A 25,133-nucleotide genomic window follows, 5' to 3' on the forward strand; every position below is an offset into this window, starting at 1 on the left:
GTTTAGAGCAAGCAGGCGCAAGTTCCATGGAGTCATGCTGTGACTGGGAGATGGTCACTGCGGCATATCTGCTCAGTCCATGAGGGGTGTGGGGATCAGAGGGGCGAGTCAAGTAGGTTGTGTCTAGCTGTCCCCTAGGGAGATGGTCACCAGTAGATGGTTGTATAAGGCTGATATCTGAGTCAACCACATTGAGGAACAGGGAGGAGGTGGAGAACTGGAGACTGTGTCAAGGGTGACTGAGTCCTGCTTCTTGTACAAGAAAGTCCAACTTATATTCAAAGTGGATGCTAAAGCAACATAAAATTCCAGGAATTCACTACACAGGGGACAAACAGTGCTTCCTTGGTTGGGTGCCTGTTGTGTCCAGATTTTCCCCTGCTGCATCTGCATGGTATCTGTTCTCTGGGTGAGAGAGCCAATTCTTTGGCCAGCAGGGATGAAGAGCATTTCCTGGCTGGGTGCTTGTTGTGTGGGGATCCCCCTGCCATCCTCCCTGACCGCCAGGTGACTTGAAGTGGAGAGGGAGTGTCTAGATAGGGGAAGGAAGTCTCAGGCTCAGTGGAGAAGAAGAGCACTTCCGGTGGCTGCTTATTGTCAGCAAGGCTCCAGATTAATCTCCTTTGCTGGTGTCACAGGCTTGTCTCGTGTTGTTGGAAGGACTCCTGATTTGGGAGAAGACAGAGACTACCTAGGCTGCGTTCTGTTGCTAGGTTGGGGGTTTAGAGACACAGGCCTGGGTTGCCTTCCGTTGTTGGGGTGAGGGGATCATAAGATGTCCTGCCACTGTTTAAGTCCTTGGGTCTCTAACATGTGTGCTTTCCTCTTTCCTCCTTTCAGAGTCCTCTTATGGTTGTCTCTTGCATTACTTTCAGAGTTTATAGTTGTACTTCATGGGGAAGAGCAGGGAAAGAGGAGTCTCTGCCATCATGTCAGGACTAGAAGTCTACCATTTCTATCTAATATCCATTTCTTTGAAACAAGGAAGGCTTGTAAGTATACAGTTTGCCATCTTGTGGTTTTCACTCAGTGTGGTAATTTAACAAATACTCATCAAATGAATAACCAAAGTGTGGTCACCTTTTCCTTCTTAACAGTTGCACAAGATTATTGTATTAGTCATTTCAGGCTGCAATTACGAAATACCAGAGATTGGGTGGTTTAAACAACAGAAATCTGTGTTCTTACAGCTGTGGAGGCTGGAAGTCCAGGATCAAGGCACCAGTAGGGTTGGCTTCTGGTGAGGCTGCTCTTCCTGACTTGCTGAGGGCTGTCTTCTCGCTGTGGCCTCACATGGCCTTTCTTCTTTGGGTGCAGGGAGAGAGAGAGAGGGAGCTCTGGTGTCTTTTTCTCTTCTTATAAGGACACCAGTCCTCTTGGATGAGGAACCTACCCTTATGGCCTTATTTAACCTTAATTACCTCCTTAAAGGCTCTCCCTCTACATATAGTCACATTGGGGGTTAGGATTTCAACATACAGATTTTGGGGGGACATAATTCAACCCATAACAATTATAATTCAAGCATAAACCATCATTTTTCTTTTGTTCCCTTATTGATAGAATTTTGGGTTGCTTCCATTTTTGTTTTAACAAAGAGAGTTAGGAAGGGAATGAATGTGTATGTCTGTATTCTTGTGGAGACATTTCTGTAGGATAGATTCCTATAACTGGAATTTCTGAAATAAAGAAATTGTTTTAATTTTTAAGAGGACTTGCCAAATTATCTTCTAAAAAGGCCTAACAAGGTCATGCTGTCACTAAGAGTGCAACAGAATGCTTGTTTCTGAATATTTTCCCCACAAGCATGTATTATCAGTGTTTTTATACCTTGCCAATCATATAATTGATGGATGATTGCTCACTTTCATTTATTAATGAGCTTGACCAAATTTCCACATGTGCTAGCCATTTCCTGTAGAGAAGTTGCGAGAATAGTTCAATGAATAATTGTATAGCTTTTATCTAGAGTCATCAGTTTTTGACCTTTTCCCACATTTATTTTTACTTTATTTCTGTATACATATGCGTATGTGTGTGTCTGCATACACACATATGTATGCATTTATTTTGGGGGTGACAGTTTGATAGTTAATGGCAGACGCAATAGCATAATGACAGCTTACTCCTGCTAGCCACTTCAGATAGTCTTTATGTTAGTCATCACTGTGCAGACCCTAGTGGGGCTGTATGTTGAGCCCTGTACAACCTAGTACCTGTCCATTAATTTTTTAGTGAGAAGCCCATCAGTCTCTTATTTTGAGACCCTGTTATTGAGTAACCAGACCCAGATTTTTGGAGGAAGGCTGTTGCCCAGATTATTTAGGGAAGGGTACCTGATTTGTATTTTTATGGATATTGTAGATATCAACAAAAATATATTTGTAGACGTTGGTGATTAATTTTTATTATTTTGTCAGTAGCTGTTTTTTTAAATGCCTGAGAATTTGTCAGCTATGATTCGGATTTTTTTGTGGACTAATTGACCTGACCTCCTGATGAACGCTACTCTGGCTCAATAATCAGCAGGAGTGGCATAAACAAACCTAGAAATTTGAATTAATGATCATCATTCTCCAATGAAGGTGCCTGGCCTAGGAATACAGATATTTGTAAGAGTGGGGCTGGCCAGAGGGGCCTGAGTCCTGGACTGTAAGTCTCTTTAGAGACTATAATGTCTTGGCTATATATTCCAAGTCTGATGTGGGGGCAGATTTCTCCTACAAAGCCTGACAGCTGAAGTCTTTGTAATTGTCATTGGTCAGGCCTTTTTCACACATAGAGTTTTAGCCAGGAGCTGGACTCCTCAATTTCCTAAGAGCAAGGACATTCTCCTATATCATTAAATTACACTGAACACACTCAGAAAGTTAACATTGATATAATACTATTATGCAGTATATATTCTTTATATTTTAATCTGGAAGACTTCCTCAGCATTTCTTCGTTTTTTATGTCTGTGACATTTTTAAAGCACATAGGCCATCCATATTGCAGAATGTCCCTCACTTTGGATTTGTCTGATGTTTCCTCATGGTTTGATTGAGTTCGTGCATTTCTGGCAGGAAAACAGTATAAGTGATGTGTCCTTGTTGTATCACATCAGGGGCAAATGATGTCAATTTGTCTTCTTCTTTTTTTTTTTTTTTTGAGACGGAGTCTCACTCTGTTGCCTAGGCTGCAGTGCAGTAGCGCCATCTCGACTCACTGTGACCTCCGCCTCCCGGGTTCAAGAGATTCTTGCGCCTTAGCCTCTCAAGTAACTGGGATTACAGGTGTGCGCCACTGCGCCTGGTTAATTTTTGTAATTTTAGTAGAGGTGGGGTTTCACTATGTTGGCCAGGCTGGTCTTGAACTCCTGGCCTCAAGTGATCTGCCCATCTCGGTCTCCCAAAGTGCTGGGATTACAGGTGTGAGGCCACCACACCCAGCCCAATTTGTCTCATTTTTGATGATACTAACTTTGATCACTTGTTTCTGTCACTAGCCACGTTTCTCGGCTGTAACATTACTATTTTTCCTTTGTAATTAATAACTAATGTGTGGATGATACTTTGAGGCTACATAATTGTCCCATTTTTCATCAAACTTTTCACCTATTAGTATTAATATCCATTGATGAATCTTGCCTGAATCAGTTATTGTGATGGGTACCAAATGACAATTTTCTAACTCTTATTATTTCTTCTGTATTTATTGTCATTTTACTATGAGGCAAACCTTCTTTATCTCCTTTATTTATAATCAGGAATAGAAAATTTTTATTTTTATGGCTTTTTATTTTATTCAATGAATGTTACTGTCATTATTTCTATGCTCAGTTGTCCCTGAGTTGGCCTGTGAGAGTCCCTTTAAGCTGGCTTTTGTGTCCTTTTGACACATCCCTATAATTTTTTGAACATTTTCTTTAGAAAAAAAAATTATAAAGAAAAGAGGTTTATTTGGCTCACAGTCCTGCAAGCTGTACAAGAAGCATGATACCAGCATCTGCATCTGGTGAGGCCTCAGGAAGCTTCTACTCATGGCAGAAGGCAAAGAGGGAACAGGTATGTCACATGGCAAGAGTGGGAGCACGAGTCGGGGAGGGAGGCACCAGACTCTTTAACAACCGGATCTTGTCTGAACAAATAGAGTGAAAAGTCACTCATCACCAAAGGAATGGCACCAAGCCATTCATGAGGGATCCATCCCCATTACCCAAGCACCTCCCACCGTGCCCTCCCTTTAACACTGGGGATCACATTTTTTTTTTTTTTTTTTTTTTGAGACAGTCTCTCACTCTGTTGCCCAGGCTGGAGTGCAGTGGCGTGATCTCAGCTCTCACTGCAACCTCCACTTCCTGAGTTCAAGCAATTCTCATGCCTCAGCCTCCCGAGTAGCTGGGATTACAGGTATACACCACCACTGCCAGCTAATTTTTGTATTTTTAGTAGAGATGAGGTTTCACCATGTTGGCCAGGCTGGTCTCAAACTCCTGACCTCAAATCATCCACCCACCTTGGCCTCCCAAAGTGCTGAGATTACAGGCATGAGTCACCACATCCAACCGGGATCAGATTTTAACATAAGATTTGGAGGGAGAGATAGCCAAACTATATCAGTCCTAAAAGTGGAATTTTAAGGCTTTGGTAGGTTTGGTCCATTTCTGAGCTCTGAGCGTTTTCTTATTTTCTGGCACAAGATGTTCCAGCCTTCATCTTTAACTTTACTTGCCCTAGCCCTGGAATCAGCCATTTCTCCAAGGAGCTCTGGTTCCTGTTAATGGATAATTATATTTAGAAACCAAAATCTGGGTGCTAGCTGTGCTCATTACTGCTGGGGCATCGTTACTTCTAGGCCTTTTCAGTGAACAGAGATGTGTGTATGGACATATATATCTACATCTATATGTCTACATCTGTATGTGTACACACATACACCACACACACATACATACATATTTTGAGTTCATATAGCATCCTGGGAATCTTAGTCATCCCTCATTGCATATTTGCATCTCCCTTCTTTAACAGTGAGAGCACTGGTTCCTAGCATCAATAATTCACTCATTTGTTCAGTCTACAGTATACATAAAGTAGAGTCAGAATTGCTGCACCCACATCACTGTGGAAAACCAACCTGCTGAATATAATACACAATTTGTTTGTATGCCTTTTATCTTTAGACTAAGGATAATGTCAGGATCTCAACCTCTGCTTTCTTATTGTTTCCATTTATTTGTCTGGTTGACCATTGGCTATCCTTTTACTTTTAGCCTTCTTGAATCACTTTGTTTTAGTTGTATTTCTTGTATACAACATACAGCTGGATCTTGCTTGTGAGTCAATCTGGAGATCTTTTTTTAATAAGCCTTCTTAAGGCCTAATCACATTGATTGATTTGGCTGGTATGTTTGGTCTAAACTGACATATTGTTTTATTTTATAATCGTTATGTATATTATGTTGCAGTGACTTCTGTATTAGTCAAGGTTCTCTCGAGGGACAGAACTAATAGGATAGATGAATATATGAGGGGGGTTTTATTAAGGAGTATTGACTCACACGATCACAAGATGAAGTCCCACAGTAGGTTTTCTGCAAGCTGAGGAGCAAGGAGCCAGTCTGAGTCCCAAAACCTCAAAAATAGGGAAGCCGACAGTGCAGCCTTCAGTCTGTGGCCAAAGACCCTGGCAAACTACTGGTGTAAGTCTAAGAGTCCAAAAGCTGAAGAACTTGAGGGCAGGAAGCATCTAGCATGGGAGAAAGATGAAGGCTGGAAGACTCAGCAAGCCAGCTCCTCCCACCTTCTTTTGCCCTTTATTCTAGCTGCCCTGATGCCCACCCAGACTGAGGGTGGGTCTGCCTTTCCCATTCCATTGACTCAAATGTTAATCTCCTCTGGCAACACCCTCACAGACACACCCAGGAACAATACTTTGCATCCTTCAATCCGATCAAGTTGACATTCAATATTAACCATTATAAGTCTACCCCTTGGCAACTTAAAACTGTACACATCTCCTGAAATCACACATAAATCTTCAAGTAAACACAATAATAAGGTAATAATTACTTCTAACACGATACAGCTATCCCTGTCACAACTGGAAGCACACTAATTCTTAGCCTAAATGCTGTTACATAAAGTTAACAACAATTAAGTGCTGATATGAAGTCAGTAAATCTTATGTCACATGATAAAGAAAAAAGGAAATAAAATGAAGATATTTTCTTAATACAGGTGTAAACATGCACAGACATATTTTTAACAAAATAAGGAGGAAATCCTCATGACAATTACAGTCCTCCTTTCTGCAGCTGCTCATATGGTCATAGCTGATATTGATAACTGCCTTCTTCTATCCATTCTGTATTCCCCTTGCCTTCAGCAAACACCTCAGTGGGTTGTGGTGTTTTACCCAGTAGAATGACCCAAACCTTCTTTCCTGAAGAGTCTGGGCCATTTGTAGTCCTGCCTGGAATGGGTTGGTGTAGTTTCCCATTGACCTTAATCACAGGGCATGGTAATACTAAGAGATGCCCTGAGGGATCTCCTGTATTCTACACATACTCTTCTTTACCTCCATTGTGGAGTATTAGACTGATTTCATCTTGATGGTGTGGGTCAGTCACCCCAGCCAACACCCTTTGTAGCCTGTTGACTTACAGGTAGGAGGAGCCCAAAGTGGCCAGGTGGCAATCTTAACTTCCAGTTTAATGGAATCATTGTTGTGTCTCCTGGTGGCAGCATTCTTCCCTCTGGAACTAAGATCTCTAGGCCGGCAGAACATAATGTTGCAGGAACAGGAAGCAAAACTTTTGCTAGTGGGTCACTAGGGGTGATGGTGAATGGTGCCACTTCCACTTCCACACCTTGATTCAACTTAAGGGTTCTCAGTATACACTCAGGTTTAATAATTTGGTAGAATGACTCATAGAACTCAGGAAAGTAAATACTTATGATTACAGTTTTATTATAGCAAAAGGATACAAGTAGAACAAAGGGAGAGATGCATAGGGTGAGGTCTCAGAGGGTCCCAGCCATGAAGCTTCTGTTGTTCACCTTCATGTCACCCTCCCAACACATTGAGATGTGACAGTATGCACAGTACTGCTGACCAGGGAAGTAGTATTGTTGACAAGGAAAATATAGATGTATTTTCAGTCTTTGTAGTTTTTATTTCCCATAAATGTAATATATAAATGTAATCATGCAGTATGCAGCCTTTTGAGTCTGGCTTCTTTCACTTAGCATAATACATTTGAGGTTCATCCATGTTGTTGCACAAATCATTAGTTCTCTCATTTTTATTGCCAAGTGGTATTATATTGTATGGAGGATTCCAGGTTGTTTATCCATTCACTGGTTGGAAAGCCTTTGTTATGTTTCTAGGTTTTGATAATTAAAAATGTAGCTGCTATATAAATGTTCATGTACAGGGTTTTGGGTTTACCTAAGTTTGCATTTCACTGAGGTAAATAAACATGGGAGTGGGATTACAGGGTTGTATGGTAGTATATGCTTAACTTCATAAACAACTGGAAAATCATTTTCCAAAGTAGCTGTGTGCCATTTTGCATTCCTGCCTATGATAGGAGAGGTGCAGTTGCTCTACATCCTCACCAACACTTAGTATTGTCAGTTTTTTCCCCATTCTAATAGGTGTGTAATAGTATCTCATTGTGGTTTTAATTTACAGTTCCCTCATGCCTAATGATGTTGAGCATCTTTTTATGTGCTTATTTGCCATCTGTTTATCTTCCATGGTGAAGTATCTCTTTTGCCCAGTTGTTTTAATTTTGAAAGTTTTTTTTAATATATATTCTCAATACAAGTTATTTGCCAGATATTTGATTTGCAGATATTTTCTTCCATTCTGTGTCTTTTTAATCTCTTAACAAGTGTCTTTTGAATTTTGGTGTCACATCTAAGAAATACTTGTCCAACCCAAGGTTAAAAAGAATTTCTTCTTTTTTGAGTGCACAGTGAACCTGCTTCACAGCATGCAGTTCATTCATTTTCATTACTACACAGCATTCCATTGAATGATTGTGCCACAATTTACCCATTCTACTGTTGATGGACATTTGGATTTTATCTGTGATCTAGTATTAGAAATAGTGCTGCTATGAACATCCCTATATTTATTTTCTAGAGCACATGTGCCTGATTTTCCTAGGAGTAGAATTGCTGGGTCATGGTGTATGCAAACCATTAACCTTTGTAAATAATGCCAAACTGTTACCAAAGCGATTATACCAGTTTATATTCCTGCTAATAGTGTGTAAGAGTTCTCATTTCAACACAATATTATGTGATTTTAGTCTGTTTAATTATAACCTTTCTTGTGGGTGTATAGTGCTGTCTCAATGTGGCTTAATTTTTCACTTACCTGATTGCTAATGGGGTTGAGTACATTATCTTATGTTCATAGATCATTTGGTTTTGCTTTTTAGTGAAGTACCTGTTCACTTCTCTTATCCATTCTTTTGTGTGTGATTTGAAGTACCTATTCACTTCTCTTATCCATTCTTTTGTGTGTGATTTTCTTATTGATTTGAAGGGGCTATTTTATATATTCTAGATACGATACCTTTCTCCCTCATGAAGATTGCCAGTAATTTCCCTATCTGTGGCTTGCCTTTTCATTGTAGTACTTTTGATCTTGTAACACTTGTCTTTTCCTTTATGAGGGGTGCTTTTCATGTTTTGTTATAGAATTATTTCCCTACTCCAAAGCTTATGAAAACATTTTCCCATATTATTTTATGGACACTTTCCTCTCACATTAGATTTACAATTTACCTGTAGCTGATTTTTATGTATGGCTAGAGGGGTTAAATTTCATTTTCTCCATATAGATATCTAATAACCCATTCACATCTATTAAAAAGGTCATCTTCTCCCTACTGCTTTACTGTGCCAACTTTGTCATAAATCAGGTGTCTATACATGTTTGGATTCCCTTTTTAGTTCCACTGGACTGTTTGTCTATCCTTGTGCTGATATGGCATTGTCTCAAATATTCTCTTACTTTTTTTTTTTTTTTTTTACCATGATTTGTGATTCTCCCACAAAGTAGATCACTAACTTGATATGAAATAGACATCCAGTATTGAGTTGTCATGATGAACCAGGAACCCAATCAGAAGTTCCCCTGCATTTTATCCTCATCACCTAGTGGTCAGCATTTTAAAATAAAAGGAATGTACCATTACAGGGGCTAGTGACATTTGAAGATGTGGCTGTGGATTTCACCCAGGAGGAGTGGCAGTACCTGAACCTGCCACAGAGGACCCTGTACAGAGACGTGATGCTGGAGACCTACAGCAACTTGGTCTTTGTGGGTAAGAATGGCTTCCTTAGGTAATTTTGCTATTTATGATTATTGCATCCAATGGAAGGCATTTCCTTTCTCAGTTTTCCCCTTTTCTCTCCTGAAAAAGTGTTTGTAAGCTCAAAATGCAGGTTAAATGGTTTGACTTTACCATTATGTCAAGCAATAGATTCCTTGTGCTGCCCCTAATATGTAACTTCTTCTGTCTCAGAGGCTCTGAAAGCCAAGGAGGTATCACTGTCATTTCTCATCAACAGGGCAGCAGGTTACCAAACCAAACCTCATCCTCAAGTTGGAGGTAGAAGAATGCCCGGCAGAAGGAAAAATCCCATTTTGGAACTTTCCAGGTAAGTGGAATTTTGACCCAGGCTCTGGGGACATGAAGTTCCACCCTGTTAGTCAGAGGTGAGGCCCTCTGACAGGGCTTTCAGGAATATCTTAGGAAAAGGTTCTGGCCCTTGGCACTGTTGGAGGACAGGAACATGAACACCTCAGACACAAAACTGACACTCCTGCTGTCCCCCATACACCAGGCCACTCTCCGTAAGTTGGTGCTTACCTGCAAGTTTCTGCACAGTTCCTTTTGTCCCATATGGAAGTGTCTTTTAAATGCCACAACCTCCTGGCCCTGCCACTTCCACGACTGTCACCTGTCACTGACTTATCTGAAGCCAGGCCCACGTTAGTCACAGGCCTGGACTCTAATGTGCTAATTTCAGATTGAACAACCTGAGTCCAGTCTTCTCGTTCAGTTTAGATATTTGTCAGATTTGCTCTCCTAAAACATCTTGGTTATCTATTTTTTAAAAGTAGCTTTATTGAGATAAAATTCACATACCATAAAATTCACCCTTTTAAAGTATACAATTCAGTAGTTTTTAGTGTATTCACAGAGTTGTGCAACTATCACCACTACCTAATTTTTTTTTTTTTTTTTTTTTTTGAGACGGAGTCTCGCTCTGTCGCCCGGGCTGGAGTGCAGTGGCCGGATCTCAGCTCACTGCAAGCTCCGCCTCCCGGGTTCACGCCATTCTCCTGCCTCAGCCTCCCGAGTAGCTGGGACTACAGACGCCCGCCACCTCGCCCGGCTAGTTTTTTGTATTTCTTAATAGAGACGGGGTTTCACCATGTTAGCCAGGATGGTCTCGATCTCCTGACCTCGTGATCCGCCCGTCTCGGCCTCCCAAAGTGCTGGGATTACAGGCTTGAGCCACCGCGCCTGGCCACCACTACCTAATTCTAGAACATGTTCATCACACTGAAAAGAAGCCCCTACTCCCTAGCAGTCACTCTCTCTTCCCTCTTCCCCTCACTCCCTGGCAACCACTGATCTATTTTGTCTCTATGGTTTTGCCTATTCTGGACATTTTATTTAAATGGAGTCAGACAAAATGTGGCCTTTTATGTCTGGTTTCTTTCACTTGGTGTGTTTTCAAGGTTCATCCACATTGTACCATGTATCAGTACTTCATTCCTTTTTATGGAGGAATAAAATTCCATTGTTAGGATAGAACACATTTTGTTTGTCCATTCATCAGTTGATGGACATTTTGCTTGTTTCTACTTTTTGGTTATTATGGATGATGGTGCTGTGTACGTTGATGTACACATTTTTGTGGTGATACATGTTTTTCTTTCTTTTGGGTAGATACGTAGGATTGGAATTATACCATATGGTGGTATAAAAGGAACTGTATGTTTAACTTTTTTTTTTTTTTTTAGAGACGGAGTCTTGCTCTGTCACCTAGGCTGCAGTGCAGTGGTGCAATCTTGGCTCACTGCAGCCTCCGCCTCCCAGGTTCAAGCAATTATCCTGCATCAGCCTCCCGAGTAGCTGGGACTACAGGTGTGTGTCACCACGCCAAGCTAAATTTTTGTATTTTTAGTAGAGATGGGGTTTCACTGTGTTAGCCAGGATGGTCTCGATCTCCTGATGTTGTGATCCGCCTGCCTTGGCCTCCCAAAGTGCTGGGATTACAGGCGTGAGGCACCGCACCTGGCCCCACTGGAATAATTCTATAAAGAGAAATTGCTTCTCATCTATTATTTGGCTACCATGAGTTACATATCATACAGAAAAGACAGGCTCAGTGATTGAGCTTTTCCATTTATTTACTAGTTTTCAAAATAATGAATTGATTTTGTAGCATCATCCAAAGGTGACCAATAAGTTATATCTTTTTTGTGAATCATTTATGGACTTATGGGTGTATACATTTCTATGTTTTAATCCATTATCTTATTTTCCGTATTATACATTACACTGTCCCATCTTTGGCCGGTGGAATCTCCTTCAAGTTGGCTCCTGAGTCTTTGGTAGCTTCCTTGCTTTCTGGTGTTACAACATGTCCCAGGCTCCATTTGTATATTTCCTGCCTCTGACCTAGAATTGGTGATTTCTCCAAGGGACCCTGGCTCTTTTTAGTGGAAAATAATGTTTTAAGCCCATGATTTAGAGGTTAGAGAATTGTTTCGAGGCCTTTTCATTGACAGAGCTAGGAACTATTATGTATAAATGTTTTACAGAAAACATATCTCATGTGTTCAAATTAATATTTCCAAATCAAATTTTGGGCTTAAATGTTTTTAATTTATTAATCTTACATCTGACAGTAGTATTGTTAGTATTCTTCTTGAGACTGTTGCTTGTGTATAGCGAGTTGAATGAATTGAGGTAATCATTTCGGTGCCATTGAGAATCAAGACTTTTCAGCATGGTCATTAGCAAATGCAGCAGAAAGAATATTTACTATTATTAAGGAATCTTTTATGTTCAGTTTTGCTTTATGATTATATAAAATAGTTACAAAAGATTTACTTGGTTCCAAAATCAATACAGAAAACAAGGTATATTCAGAAAAGTCCAGCTTCTTTCCCTTTCCATTCCATTCCCTTCCTTCCTTCCTCATAGGTAATCTTTATTAAAATTTAAAGGTTTATTCTTCCATCATTTTTTACAACATGAACCTGTAGGAATATATATTTATTCATTTCCTACTATGCACAGTGTTTTAAACATTTTTAAAAGTTTTACTTTTAGTTGACACATAATTGTACATATTTATGGAGTATGGTGTGATGTTTTGATACATATATACAGTGTGTCATGATGAAATTTGGGTAGTTAGTATATTCATCACATCAAACATTTGTTTCTTTGTGGTGAGAACATTCAAAATCTTTTCTTTTAGCTATTTTGAAAGATACACTATATTATTGTTAACTGTAGACACCCTGCTGTGCAATGTAACACTGAAACTTATTCCTCCTATCTAACTATATCTTTGCACCCATTTACCAACCTTTCCCTATCCTCTCTTCCCCTCTTCACCTCCCAGTGTCTGGTCACTATTCTGCTCTCTACTTCTATGAGATCAACTCCTTTAGCTCCCATATATGAGTGAGATCATGCAGTGTTTGTCTTTCTGTGCCTCGCTTATTTCACTTAACATAATGTCCTCCAGGCTTATCCATGTAGCTGCAAATAACAATATTTAATTCCTTCTTATGGCTGAACAGTATTCCACTGTGTAAACAGATGACATTTTCTTTATCCGTTGATATTCCTTGATGGACACTTAGGTTTGATTCCATGTCTTCTAACACCTTTCTTGCTTCCTTCAAACCTCCACTCCAAGTTGTTTTTCCCTCTTTTAGCAAATGATCTCATCTCATTCCTTGCTGTAAAAGAAGCAAAGTGATGAAACTAATACCATATCATAACACACAAACACACACACATACACCACACACCACACTTTAAAAACCCTTCAGCTTCCCTGTCCTATGGCTCAAAATAACCTCCAGCATCACCCAGTTTTTCCCTTTGTTTCCTGCCTCAAGTAACAGTGTATGCACAGTTTTATTCACCATTTTTCACTTAATATTCTATAACATGTTAAATATATAAAGATACTCTTTCTTTTTACAGTAATGTAGTGATTCTTAAAAATCATAATAGTAGTAGTTGTAATAGTAACAGTGGTGGTAAACAATTTAAAGTACTTCCTGTGTACCCTGCAAGCCCTGTTGTAAGTAATTTAATTCTCTCAACATCCATTTGGGTGGGCACTGTTACAATTCCTTTATGGGTGGGGAAGTAAGATACAAATAGTTTAGATCACTTGCCTGAGGTCACAGACCAAGTGAAAGGTTGAGCCAGGATTTTCTCCTGGGCTAGAGAGCCCAGGACCCTAACCACATGGGCCATACTGCTTCTTACCACCTAAGAAGGTTCAGATTCAGCAGATCTTTGGTGGAGCTTGGGTCCCATGGAGAGCATTTTGTAAAAAGTTCTTCATATGATTTTGTGTTCATCTCTGGCTAAGAACTAATGCTTAGCTAGCCAAAGAAAGGAAGTCACAGGAAGAAAAATCACAGCTGCACAATCCATGTTAAAATTCAGGATCACTGTAGCAAAACGTTAACATTATTGAATCTAAGTGGTAATATGAATAGTTATTGTACTCTTTCAACTTTTTCTATGCTTGAAAATTTTCATATAAAAATTTGGGGAAAAGTAAGAAGAAAAGTAAACTGTAAAAGATTTAAAACTCACCATATGTACAAAAAGTACTTGCCATAGATTTAAAGACATACCACTAAGAAAGAAAAATTGCCACCAATTAACCTATGACGTTGATTGTAAGGTGCATCTGAATTCAGAGATGTTAAAATGTGAAATAATGTGCTGCTTGCAATTGATGAAATGAAATTAAGGGCAAGGCTTTGCAATTTTAACTGTTTAAATGAGTGATACAGATGACTGACTACTTTAGAAGTTAATAAAAATTTAAGTTATATAGGAAGATCAGAGTAAGCTTTTTAGAAAAGACTGACCTGCCTCTTGAAAGTTATCTAGATTCTGAATATAGCAAAATACAGAACACAGGGCTATGTGGGTGATGGAACATAAAGAAGGGTTTGGAGTACAGAATAGGCAGAGGTTTTAGTGGAAATAGTATAGACAGGAGCAGAGAAGGTGGTGTTGAAGAACTGTGAATGGAAGCTTTGATGGATACACAGGTGAACCCAGATTGGGCAAATATTTTTAGCTTTTTGTTTTTGTCAAGCTAATCATTCTATATTTTTCTTTCATTCATTGAGAATGTGGATTTGGTGTTACTGTTGTAAGACATGAGTCTGAGAATCATGCTGTTGCATTTCCACCTAGACAGAAATTCTGTAAGTCAGGTACAGTTAAGACTTCATATAATACTGGCCAGGTGTGGTGGCTCGTGCCTGTAATCCCAGCACTTTGGGAGGCTGAGGCGGGAGGATTGCTTGAGACCAGGAGTTTGAGACCAGCATGGGCAACATAGTGAGACCTTGTCTCTACAAAAAATATAAAAATTAGCCAGATGTGGTGGCTCGTGCTTGCAGTCCCAGCTACTCAGGAGGCTGAGGTGGGAGGACTGCTTGAGCTCAGGTGGTCAAGGCTGCAGTGAGCTGTGATTTTGCCCCTAAACTCCAGCCTGGCAACAGACCTGAGATCCTGTCTTTTAAAAAAAAAAAAAAAAGTTTATATGATAACTGAAGATTAAGGGTATAAGTTTCCCAGAGTTAATGGAAGTCAGGTGTGATGTATAAATACAGGTAAGAAAGACTGAGGTGTCAGGGTAAGATTGTTCTTGGTAACAAAAAGACCAGCAGGTGGGAGTTTAGTAAAAACTCTCTCTCCAGGAACTCTGATAAAATGAGATGATAGTATCAGCTTTCATATGGCAGAATAATTCTAAAGAAGGTCCGTTCCATAATGTCAAAGCATAAAGGTGGTTTATTGTACTTCTTTCTAGAAGTCTGTCAAGTTGATGAACAGATTGAGAGGCAACATCAGGATGACCAAGATAAACGTCTGCTGATGCAAGTTGGATTTTCTGACGAGAAAACAATTACCACCAAGAGTGGTCGTGACTGTCATGAGTTTGGAAACATACTTCATTTGAGTACAAACCTTGTTGCTTCAATACAAAGACCCGATAAACACAAATCATTTGGAAATAATATGGTAGATAATTTAGACTTATTTAGTAGACATTCTGCAGAAAATAAATATGATAATGGATGTGCAAAATTATTCTTCCATACTGAGTATGAGAAAACAAATCCTGGAGTGAAGCCCTATGGCTATAAAGAGTGTGGGAAAGGTCTTAGGCGAAAGAAAGGCCTTAGTCTACATCAGAGAATTAAAAATGGAGAGAAACCCTTTGAATGTACTGCATGTAGGAAAACCTTCAGCAAGAAGTCACACCTCATTGTACATTGGAGAACTCATACAGGAGAGAAACCTTTTGGATGTACCGAATGTGGAAAAGCCTTTAGCCAAAAATCTCAGCTCATTATACACTTGCGAACTCATACAGGAGAGAGACCCTTTGAGTGTCCTGAATGTGGAAAAGCCTTCAGAGAAAAGTCAACTGTCATCATACATTACAGGACTCACACAGGAGAGAAACCTTATGAATGTAATGAATGTGGAAAAGCCTTCACTCAGAAGTCCAATCTCATTGTCCATCAGAAAACCCACACTGGAGAGAAAACCTATGAATGCACTAAATGTGGAGAATCTTTCATACAGAAGCTTGATCTAATTATACATCATAGTACCCATACAGGAAAGAAACCCCATGAATGTAATGAGTGTAAGAAAACTTTCAGTGATAAGTCAACTCTCATTATACACCAGAGAACTCATACGGGAGAGAAACCTCATAAATGTACTGAATGTGGGAAGTCTTTCAATGAGAAGTCAACCCTCATTGTGCATCAAAGAACTCATACAGGAGAGAAACCCTATGAATGTGATGTGTGTGGAAAAACCTTCACGCAAAAGTCAAACCTTGGTGTACATCAGAGAACTCATTCAGGAGAGAAACCCTTTGAATGTAATGAATGTGAGAAAGCCTTCTCTCAGAAGTCCTACCTCATGCTACATCAGAGAGGTCATACAGGAGAGAAACCTTATGAGTGCAATGAATGTGAAAAAGCATTTTCACAGAAATCATATCTCATTATCCATCAAAGAACTCATACAGAAGAAAAACCCTATAAATGTAATGAATGTGGCAAAGCCTTCAGAGAAAAGTCAAAGCTCATTATACATCAGAGAATCCATACAGGAGAGAAACCCTATGAATGTCCTGTGTGTTGGAAAGCTTTTAGCCAGAAGTCACAGCTCATAATACATCAGAGAACGCACACAGGAGAGAAACCCTATGCATGCGCTGAGTGTGGCAAAGCCTTCCGAGAAAAGTCAACATTCACTGTGCATCAAAGAACTCATACTGGAGAGAAACCCTATAAATGTACGGAATGTGGGAAAGCCTTTACCCAAAAATCAAACCTTATTGTACATCAACGAACCCATACAGGAAAGAAAGCCCATGGAAGAGGCCACACTCGGAAGTCAAAGTTCATGGCACATTAGAGAGCTAATCAACAGTATATATTATGGACATTGAAGGAAAGTTGTGTCAATTTAATTCACATTTGAAAAGTATATTCCGACTTCTGGTTTAAATATGGGAGTAAACTCAGCCTTTCTTTTCATCTCGGTCATAACCCAAAAGCTACGGGAGAAAAAGCAGAAGTGTAATCTCTGTATCTGACAAAATTAGAAGACAGCTGCAACCCTGATAAGAGGGCTACCACAGGCAGAGGAAATGAAGCACTGGTGCAGGAGATTTCAGAGTGAGCGTGCTCAAGGCTGCAGATGCGAGACAGCACTGGTAAGGACTCTTAGCTGAGGTTCGGGATATACACCGAGGCGTGGAACCATAAATATAACAGTGGTAATAGTGCGTGGGCAGGTAGGAGGTAGGATGTTTCCTAGACCTTTTGGGGTCCGAGGAGAAACAGGCTGGGGCCTCGAGAAGGAGTCACTCAGACAAGCCATATTTGTAGAAAGTAGTCTTCTACTGATGGGAGAAACAGTTATGGGGGTGCTGGGGGAAGAGAAGGGACTTTTCCTTGTGAAGAGCCCCACAGCTGCCCGTTTACTGACTTGGGAGAAGTCAAGTCAGAAAGAACTAACGTGGGGGGAAAGAATCTCAGTTGTCAAAAAAAACTGATCTGCTTGGAATGTGGCCCTGGTTTCTTTTCCCACATGAACCTCCAGCAAATAGCAAGTCCAGGAAAAACTCTTCTCATTCAAAGAGGAATGATTCAAAAGTAATCAAAACCACAAATGCATTTGGTTTTGGGGCCAGCAATTCCACTTCTAGGAATGTACATACTCACACATGTACAAAATGATGAACATACAGAAGTATTCATTAATGCACTGTTTGTGAAAACAAAAGATTGGAAGCTGTCTAAATGATACCGTATCAGGGTTCTGGTTCCCTAAATTGTGGTATATTCATACAGCCTACTCCTGGGTAGACAACAATGAATAAATAAGGAGAACTAGGTTACCATTTATGTAGTGATGTGGGATAGCCTTCAGTTTATGTTATTAGGTAGGAAAAACAAGGTTAAGGACAGTGAGTATAATATGCTGCCATTTGTATATAAAAGAGAAAAATGGTAAGTACATAATTGTGAATTCATAAGTTATCTCTGGAAAGAGACACGAGAACCTGGTAACCCTGATTACGCTGGAAGGGGAGGGAGCAGTGGTGGCTGTGGGGATGGAATTGAGAGGGAGACAACTGTATCCTTTCATAGCTTTTGAAAATGTGGATGTACTATGTACTATGTGGATGTACTACCTTTTCAAAAATAAAACATTTTAAAAGCTATTTTGTTCTACTGTTATAGTAAAGTCACAGTCTAGGTACAGGATTTTATAATATTTAATATAGATATGCTCAATGTAGAGTTTATTTTTTAGTGAATCAATTGAATAACCAAGCAGATAGAACAACAGTTATTCAATCAATTCCAGAGGCACATAGGCATTATTTTCCTGAGATTGCCAAATCAAGTGATTCTCAGGTCAGCTGGGACCACTAAAATGATTGAGACTGGAACGTATTTAGTATGTACAGTGACATCTGTGAAAAGATCCTGTACTAAAGCCCACCGAGGACTTTCCATATCTTAACGAAATGATTTTTATTACATCATTCATACAAACGGTTTTTACAAGTGCTGCAAAACACTAATCCATAGAGAGGTTGAATAACTTGCTCCTCTAAGGTCGCACTAGTGCTGGTGATACATATTTTCTAAGGTGAGAGACAGATTGAGAGTGATGGTCTGAATGGACATAGCCAAAGACCACATAACAGGACGTTTGCTTCAGAACAAGCGGTCCTGCTTGTGAATTACTGTATTTGTGGCCCTCATGGTTCTGTGGCTTTTCACTGGGGCCATCTCTTTGCTGGAACTGGACAACTTAAGCTATGAAAAACTAGGGATGGGCAATGTTTGGATTTATCAAAACGGGTGGGTGAGTTAGACCTGAGACCCTGCCTGTGCCCTTCCAGGCCTTCTTTTTTCCCTGAGTAATACTGCAAGGAAACAAGCCGTGGGCTCACTTTATGAACTATGTAAAGTAAACATGTCACATTCAGTGCCTTTCCAGGGAGAGGAAATGTGGGGCAGACTGGCTTGCTCCTGGTACAGTCTCCTTGAAAGATGCCCAAGGGCACTGGAAATAAAGCTATTTTGCCTTTCTACTTATAGAGAATCTTCCTAGGGTTTCAGGTCCATTGAAGGTCATCCTGTAGTGGGGTGGGAGTGAGGGTCAGATCTCACCATTTCAGGTAGATCTTGGACTCCTGCTTCCTGGAACACAAATGGCAAGCTGATGGGCCACATGTGGGTGAATGGAGGTGAGTGAAGCAAAGACGGGGATGGATGGAGATGAACATCAGCATGTGAATAAAAGGATTGGGATTGGAGGAAGAGAGAGGAGGGTAACGAAGGGCAAAGTGGGAAGTGAATGGAGTAAAGAGGGGCAGAAGGGTGGTGAACAGGGAAGAGTAGGGTGAAATGGGGGAAATATCCAGTGGTGTGAGTTACTGGAGAAGACACAGTTGAGTGTAAGTAAACATGAGTAGTGTTGGGGAGAGAAGGAGGGAGTAGAGTGCCAGTGAGTGAGTGGAGAGTGGAGGAAATTGGGAGTGATATGAGGCACAGTGTAAATGACAGTGGTTAATGGTGTTGGGTGAAGAGCAGTGCAGGAAAGTGGCAAAGCATGGCATGACACTAATGAGTGAAGAGGGGAAGAACCCCGGGCAGTCAAGGTGGGAAGACTGTGCTGGAATGGGAGGCACTCTGGGGTGAGTGATGGGGATCTGTGGTGTCAGAGGTTATAGGGTCTTGGGGTCTTAGTGATGCATGACCTTGCGTTGTTGGCGATGGGGAGTTGGGTGGAGGTGGGAGGTGATCCCTGGGGTTTCTGCACAACGAGGAGCTGCGCTGAAGACCCTGCAGTGACCACAGGTGTATGGGATGGGATCAGCCTGTGTTCTGGACACAGTGCTCAATGAATGTCACTTCTGTGTTCCATCCCTGATGTCGTTTGGATCTGTGTCCCCATCCAAATCTCATGTCGAACTGTAATCCCATGTTGGAGGAGGGGTCTGATGGAAGGTGATTGGATGTTGGGGGTGGAGTTCTCATGTATGGTTTAGCACCATCCCGCCTTAGTACCATATAGTTAGTGACTTCTGATGAGATCTGATTGTGTAAACGTGTATAGCACCTTCTTCCTTTCTTCCTCCTGCTCCTGCCATGTAAGATGCCTGCTCCCTCTTTGCCTTCTGCCATGAGTAAAAGCTCCCTCGGGCCTCCCTGGAAGCAGATGCTTCCATGCTTCCTGTACAGCCTGCAGGACAGTAAGCCAACTTAACCTTTTTTCTTTATAAATTACCCAGTCTCAGGTATTTTAGCAGTGTGAGAACAGACTAATACAATTTCCTTGCCATTGTTACTTATATATACTCAGAGGGGGAGAGGACCCACTGCAAGAGGTGTCCCTGATACCTCCCCCATACCAGCTCTGTTGTGCCCCCTCGGCCAGCCCTAAGCCCCACCCCCACGTTATTTATGCCGGTTACTTAATTTGTCTTACTGCTTTAGATAAAATGTCTAAAATAAAATTAATTATGGTCCTTCTTCACCTTATTCTTAGGGCTCCCGAAACTATCCTGGTTTCCTAAGATCAGCCCCGTGACCCTTGATTGGCCCCATAACCACCCAGATCAATACTGGGCCCCCAATATTTTAGCCAATTATTTCATATTATTGTCCTGTTTCTTTAGGTAAACTCCAAACTGTGAATTATGGTCCCTTCCCACTTTATCCTTTGGGCTCTGTTAATGTGAGAAATTCCCTTGATACAATGATAGTGTTCCATATGTGACCAGGCAAGCTACCCTAGAAGTCTCAGAATAGAAAGGCTCACAGACCAAATTAAAATGCTTGAGTCAGGCCGGGCATGGTGGCTCACGCCTGTAATCCTGGCACTTTGGGAGGCCAAGGCAGGTGGATTGCTGGAAGTCAGGAGTTCAAGACCAGCCTGGCCAACATGGTGAAACCCCGTCTCTACTAAAAATACGAAAGTTAGCTAGGCGTGGTGGCACATGCCTGTAGTCCCAGCTACTTGGGAGGCTGAGGCAGGAGAATTGCTTGAACCCAGGAGGTGGAGGTTGCAGTGAGCCGAGATTGCCCCCAGCCTGGGTGACACAGTGAGACTGCCTTAAAAATAAATAAATAAAATTGTTGAGTCACATGGCTTATTAAATCAATTTTTTTGAAAAATGCAAATATGTATACATATATAAATATCCATATATGTGTATATATACGTATAGGACAGATATGTGTATATATATACACATGAAGAAGCAAAGAGATGGAGTAAGTTAACAGACTTAGGGTACAAACAGGGTGAAGGATTACATTTCCTGAGTCCTGTGTTATGGAATGTTCATAGACCCTGCCTCTGTCTCTGTCTGTCTCTGTTCCATCAGCCTTATTGGTTACAAGGACCAGAGTTGAGGTTTGAAAAAGGGCCCCAATCAGACTGAAGGTGCTCAAGGTCAATGACATACCTTGCTTACCTCAGCTTATAGCTTACCAATTAGCCTGAACAGTGATGAGTTTTATCTGTGTTCAATGGAACAGTACTGAGTGTCACCAGTTGGTGGTTAATTTAAGTATAATATAACCAAGGTGGTAGGATACCTTATGAGTTGGTGTTCCTGTCCCTTTCTATCTATAAGTAATATACTCATTTGTTCTATCATATTCTATGTATTCCATTTATCTTTAGTACATCTTACAAGTTGCTTGCTTGGTAACTATAACACATCTTACGAATTTTGCCTGTCTAAAAGCTACTTGTTTACTTATCTATACTTTACACATCCTATGCATTTTCTTCATGTCTCATAAGTGTCTAGCTTACTATATATGCTTGGCACTTCTTGTGAATTTCCTCCTTCACATTTGTTTTCATGACCTCTAGAGGACAAACAATAGCAAAAATCAAAGCTAGTTCTCTGAAAAGATTAATATATGCAAGAAACTCTAGACTGATCAACAAATAAAATACAAAATTTCAAATGTCCATGATAAATATCCATCACTACAGATTCTACAAACATTAAAAGGACAGGGAATTATGGAAAATATGCCAATAAATTTAAAAAGTCAATGTAATTAATAATAGGTTATATGATCTTTCTTAGAGATCATATAACCTATTATTTTGATGATATTGTGTTGAATGTATATGAATATATGAATTCATATATTCATAATAAATTATATGATCTATTACTAATTTCTCTAAAGAGAAAGGGATTTGAGAAAATTCAACGCAGTATAAATTCTTAGCAAACTAGAAATAGAAGAGAACTTCCTTAGCCTGATGAAGGGTGTGTTTAAAAGAAGCATGGCAAAACTTAATGGTAACATGGAAAATATTTCCTCCTGAGATTGGGAATGAGACAAGGACACCTGGTATGCTCACTTCTAATCAACATTGTACTGGAGGTCGGAGGCAGTGCATTAACGCAAAAAAAGAAAAGGAGTAATGACTGGAAGTGAATAAATAAGGCTTTCAATTTCTGCAGATGATGTGTACATAGAAAAATCCAAAGTATCTATAGATAAATTGTTAGAATTAATAAGTGAATTTAGCAAAGTTGCTAAATATAAACTCAAACTATAGAAATTGTTTTTCTTTGCATCAGCAACAAACAACTAGAAAACAAAGACACCCGATATGGTTTGGATTTATGTCCCCACCCAAATCTCATGTCAAATTGTGATCCCCAGTGTTGGAGGAGGGACCTGGTGGGAGCTGATTGGATCATGGGAGTGGATTTCCCCCTTGCTGTTCTTGTGATAGTGAGTGAAGTCTCGTGAGATCTGGTTGTTTAAAAGTGTGTAGCACCTCTGCCTGTTCTCTATTCCTCCTGCTCCAGCCATATAAGATGTGCCTCTTTCCTCTTCACCCTCTGCCATGATTGTAAGTTTCCTGAGGCTTCCCCAGCCATGCTTCTTGTACAGCCTGTGGAACTGTGAGTCAATTAAACCTCTTTCCTTTTTTTTTTTTTTTTTTTTGAGACGGAGTCTCGGTCTGTCGCCCGGGCTGGAGTGCAGTGGCACGATCTCGGCTCACCACAAGCTCTGCCTCCCGGGTTCACGCCATTCTCCTGCCTCAGCCTCCCAAGTAGCTGGGACTACAGACACCCGCCACCTCGCCTGGCTAGTTTTTTGTATTTTTTAGTAGAGACGGGGTTTCACCGTGTTAGCCAGGATGGTCTCGATCTCTTGACCTCGTGATCCACCCGTCTCGGCCTCCCAAAGTGCTGGGATTACAGGCATGAGCCACCGCGCCCGGCCTAAACCTCTTTTCTTTATAAATTACCCAGTCTTAGTTAGTTCTTTATAGCAGTGGGAGAGTAGACTAATACAGTAACATAACTTCAGTTTGGGAGAACAGAAACAACTGATAGGGCCACCTAATGGAGATCCTTGAAAGGAGGAGTTAAGGGGTGTGGTGGAATCTGGTTGTATAACACAAGTAGAAAACACCTGAGCCTTTCACAAGAATGAGAAAAGGAAGTAGAAGTACAAGTCACAAATTTGAAAAACGACAGATCTATAAATGTCTGAGTGCATAAGGAATGGAGTTGATGACAAGTGGCTGGAGGGAAAGTGAAAAGGGTTAGGGAAAGGAAGGATGACCTAGAAAGACTTGCTCCAGCTGAAGGAGGCAGGGATCAGATCCTGAGGACAAGGAAGAGAAGCAGGGTTCTTTCTCAAAGCTAGGCAAAGAATGGGGGAAGACGTGGAGGTGTCCTTTCATCTGAGGAGCTTGTATCCATGTCCTGTAACCACCAGAGACCCACTTCCTAATGACCAGAGACCCACTTCCTTTAAGAAAGACACGGTATGTCAATGGTATGCCAAAGGGATCAACCTAGACACAGTAATCATAAATACCAAATTACCCTGGAAAGTCTTCCCTCCCCAGACACCAGCTGACTAATTCTCTAGTATCAGGTCTCCACACAGAGTCTTCTGAGCAGGGTCCAGGTGCCACTGCTGCCAGGTGAAGTCCTCAGTCTCATCCTCCAATGTCACTCGTCCCTGCATCAACACGTGACGGCCCACTGCAGACTAAGGTTTTAAAAGCTACCTCATTCCTCATCCTCCAATGCCACTAATCCTGCAACAACACATGATGGCTGTATCCCTGGGTGATAAGAAAAAGATATATGGGGGCCGGGCGCGGTGGCTCAAGCCTGTAATCCCAGCACTTTGGGAGGCCGAGGCGGGTGGATCACGAGGTCAGGAGATCGAGACCATCCTGGCTAACATGGTGAAACCCCGTCTCTACTAAAAATACAAAAAACTAGCCGGGCGTGGTGGCGGGCGCCTGTAGTCCCAGCTACTCGGAGGCTGAGGCGGGAGAATGGCGGGAACCCGGGAGGCGGAGCTTGCAGTGAGCCGAGATCGCGCCATTGCACTCCAGCCTGGGCGACAAAGCGAGACTCCGTCTCAAAAAAAGAAAAAAAAGAAAAAAAAAAGAAAAAAAAAAGAAAAAAAAGAAAAAGATATATGGGATCTTTATTCTTCTCTGTTTACACAAAGGATGCTTGCACTCAATCTGGGTTTTGTTACACGTTGGAGGAGAAACAAAAATCTTATTAGAGAAACTTCTTTTGGTGATGACAGACAAGCTCTTGGCATACCAATGTTCCTATTGAGAGCAACTGGATAAAAGACAAAAACTATTTGGAGTCATCAGAAAGCTGCTGAGGCACCTGAGATTTGAGGGGCCAAGAAGCCAGAGAATTTTTTAAAGACCAAGGTTGTCAGAGCAAATGAAGACTAAGCCCGACTACAGCATGTGCTACCCTTAAGAGTCATAGCTTTCTTCAGTGCTACCCACAAGTCGGAGCTCCAGTCCCTGTGCAAGGGCCTGCCTCTAAGTTTTCTAAGTCTCTCTCCAATGCCTAATACTAGCTTGGGCCCTTGCATCTGGATAGGTCACTGGACCTGGTTCTAGTACTGCAAGAAGATTGCTTTTGCTGCATGTCCCATATTTCTTTCATAGGACTTTGTGAGATGAAGCCACTAGAATGGTGGTCATGCCAAGTTGGGGTGAGGCTCACATTGAGCACAGGATATGTTCTGGGCTTATAAAGGATCTGCCACCAATTCTTGGGCTTGAGATACATGTGTGGGCTCATGTATTGGCTCATCTGTTAATGTTATGATTGTAGTGCTGCCTTGGTCTCCAGCATCTGAGGACAGCAGGGTGCCTTTATTATGAGTACACAAAAAGGTAGAGAGCAAAGATGGAGAAAGATATGTTACGCAAAGACTAACCTAAGAAAGTAGGT

The 25,133-nt window shown here is 41.0% G+C and overlaps 1 protein-coding gene across 6 annotated transcripts in view; it reads left to right on the forward strand.

Annotated features, from left to right (window-relative positions):
* Positions 1-18,059, forward strand: part of ZNF182 (zinc finger protein 182) — a 31,833-nt gene extending 13,774 nt beyond the window's left edge. For 3 of the 6 annotated variants that reach the window (XM_025372504.1, XM_025372503.1, XM_025372505.1), the window contains exons 4-6: positions 9,202-9,328; positions 9,576-9,665; positions 15,114-18,059. In XM_025372504.1, the coding sequence (XP_025228289.1) occupies positions 9,202-9,328; positions 9,576-9,665; positions 15,114-16,744 (1,848 nt within the window). In that variant the 3' untranslated portion in view covers positions 16,745-18,059. Of the gene's footprint in view, positions 1-3,952; positions 4,047-9,201; positions 9,329-9,575; positions 9,666-15,113 lie in introns of all 6 variants that reach the window. The other 3 variants (XM_025372502.1, XM_025372501.1, XM_025372506.1) reach the window with 2 other exon arrangements.
* The last annotated feature ends 7,074 nt before the right edge of the window (positions 18,060-25,133 follow it).

This window comes from Theropithecus gelada, chromosome X (assembly GCF_003255815.1).
Source record: "Theropithecus gelada isolate Dixy chromosome X, Tgel_1.0, whole genome shotgun sequence".
NCBI lineage: Eukaryota > Metazoa > Chordata > Mammalia > Primates > Cercopithecidae > Theropithecus > Theropithecus gelada.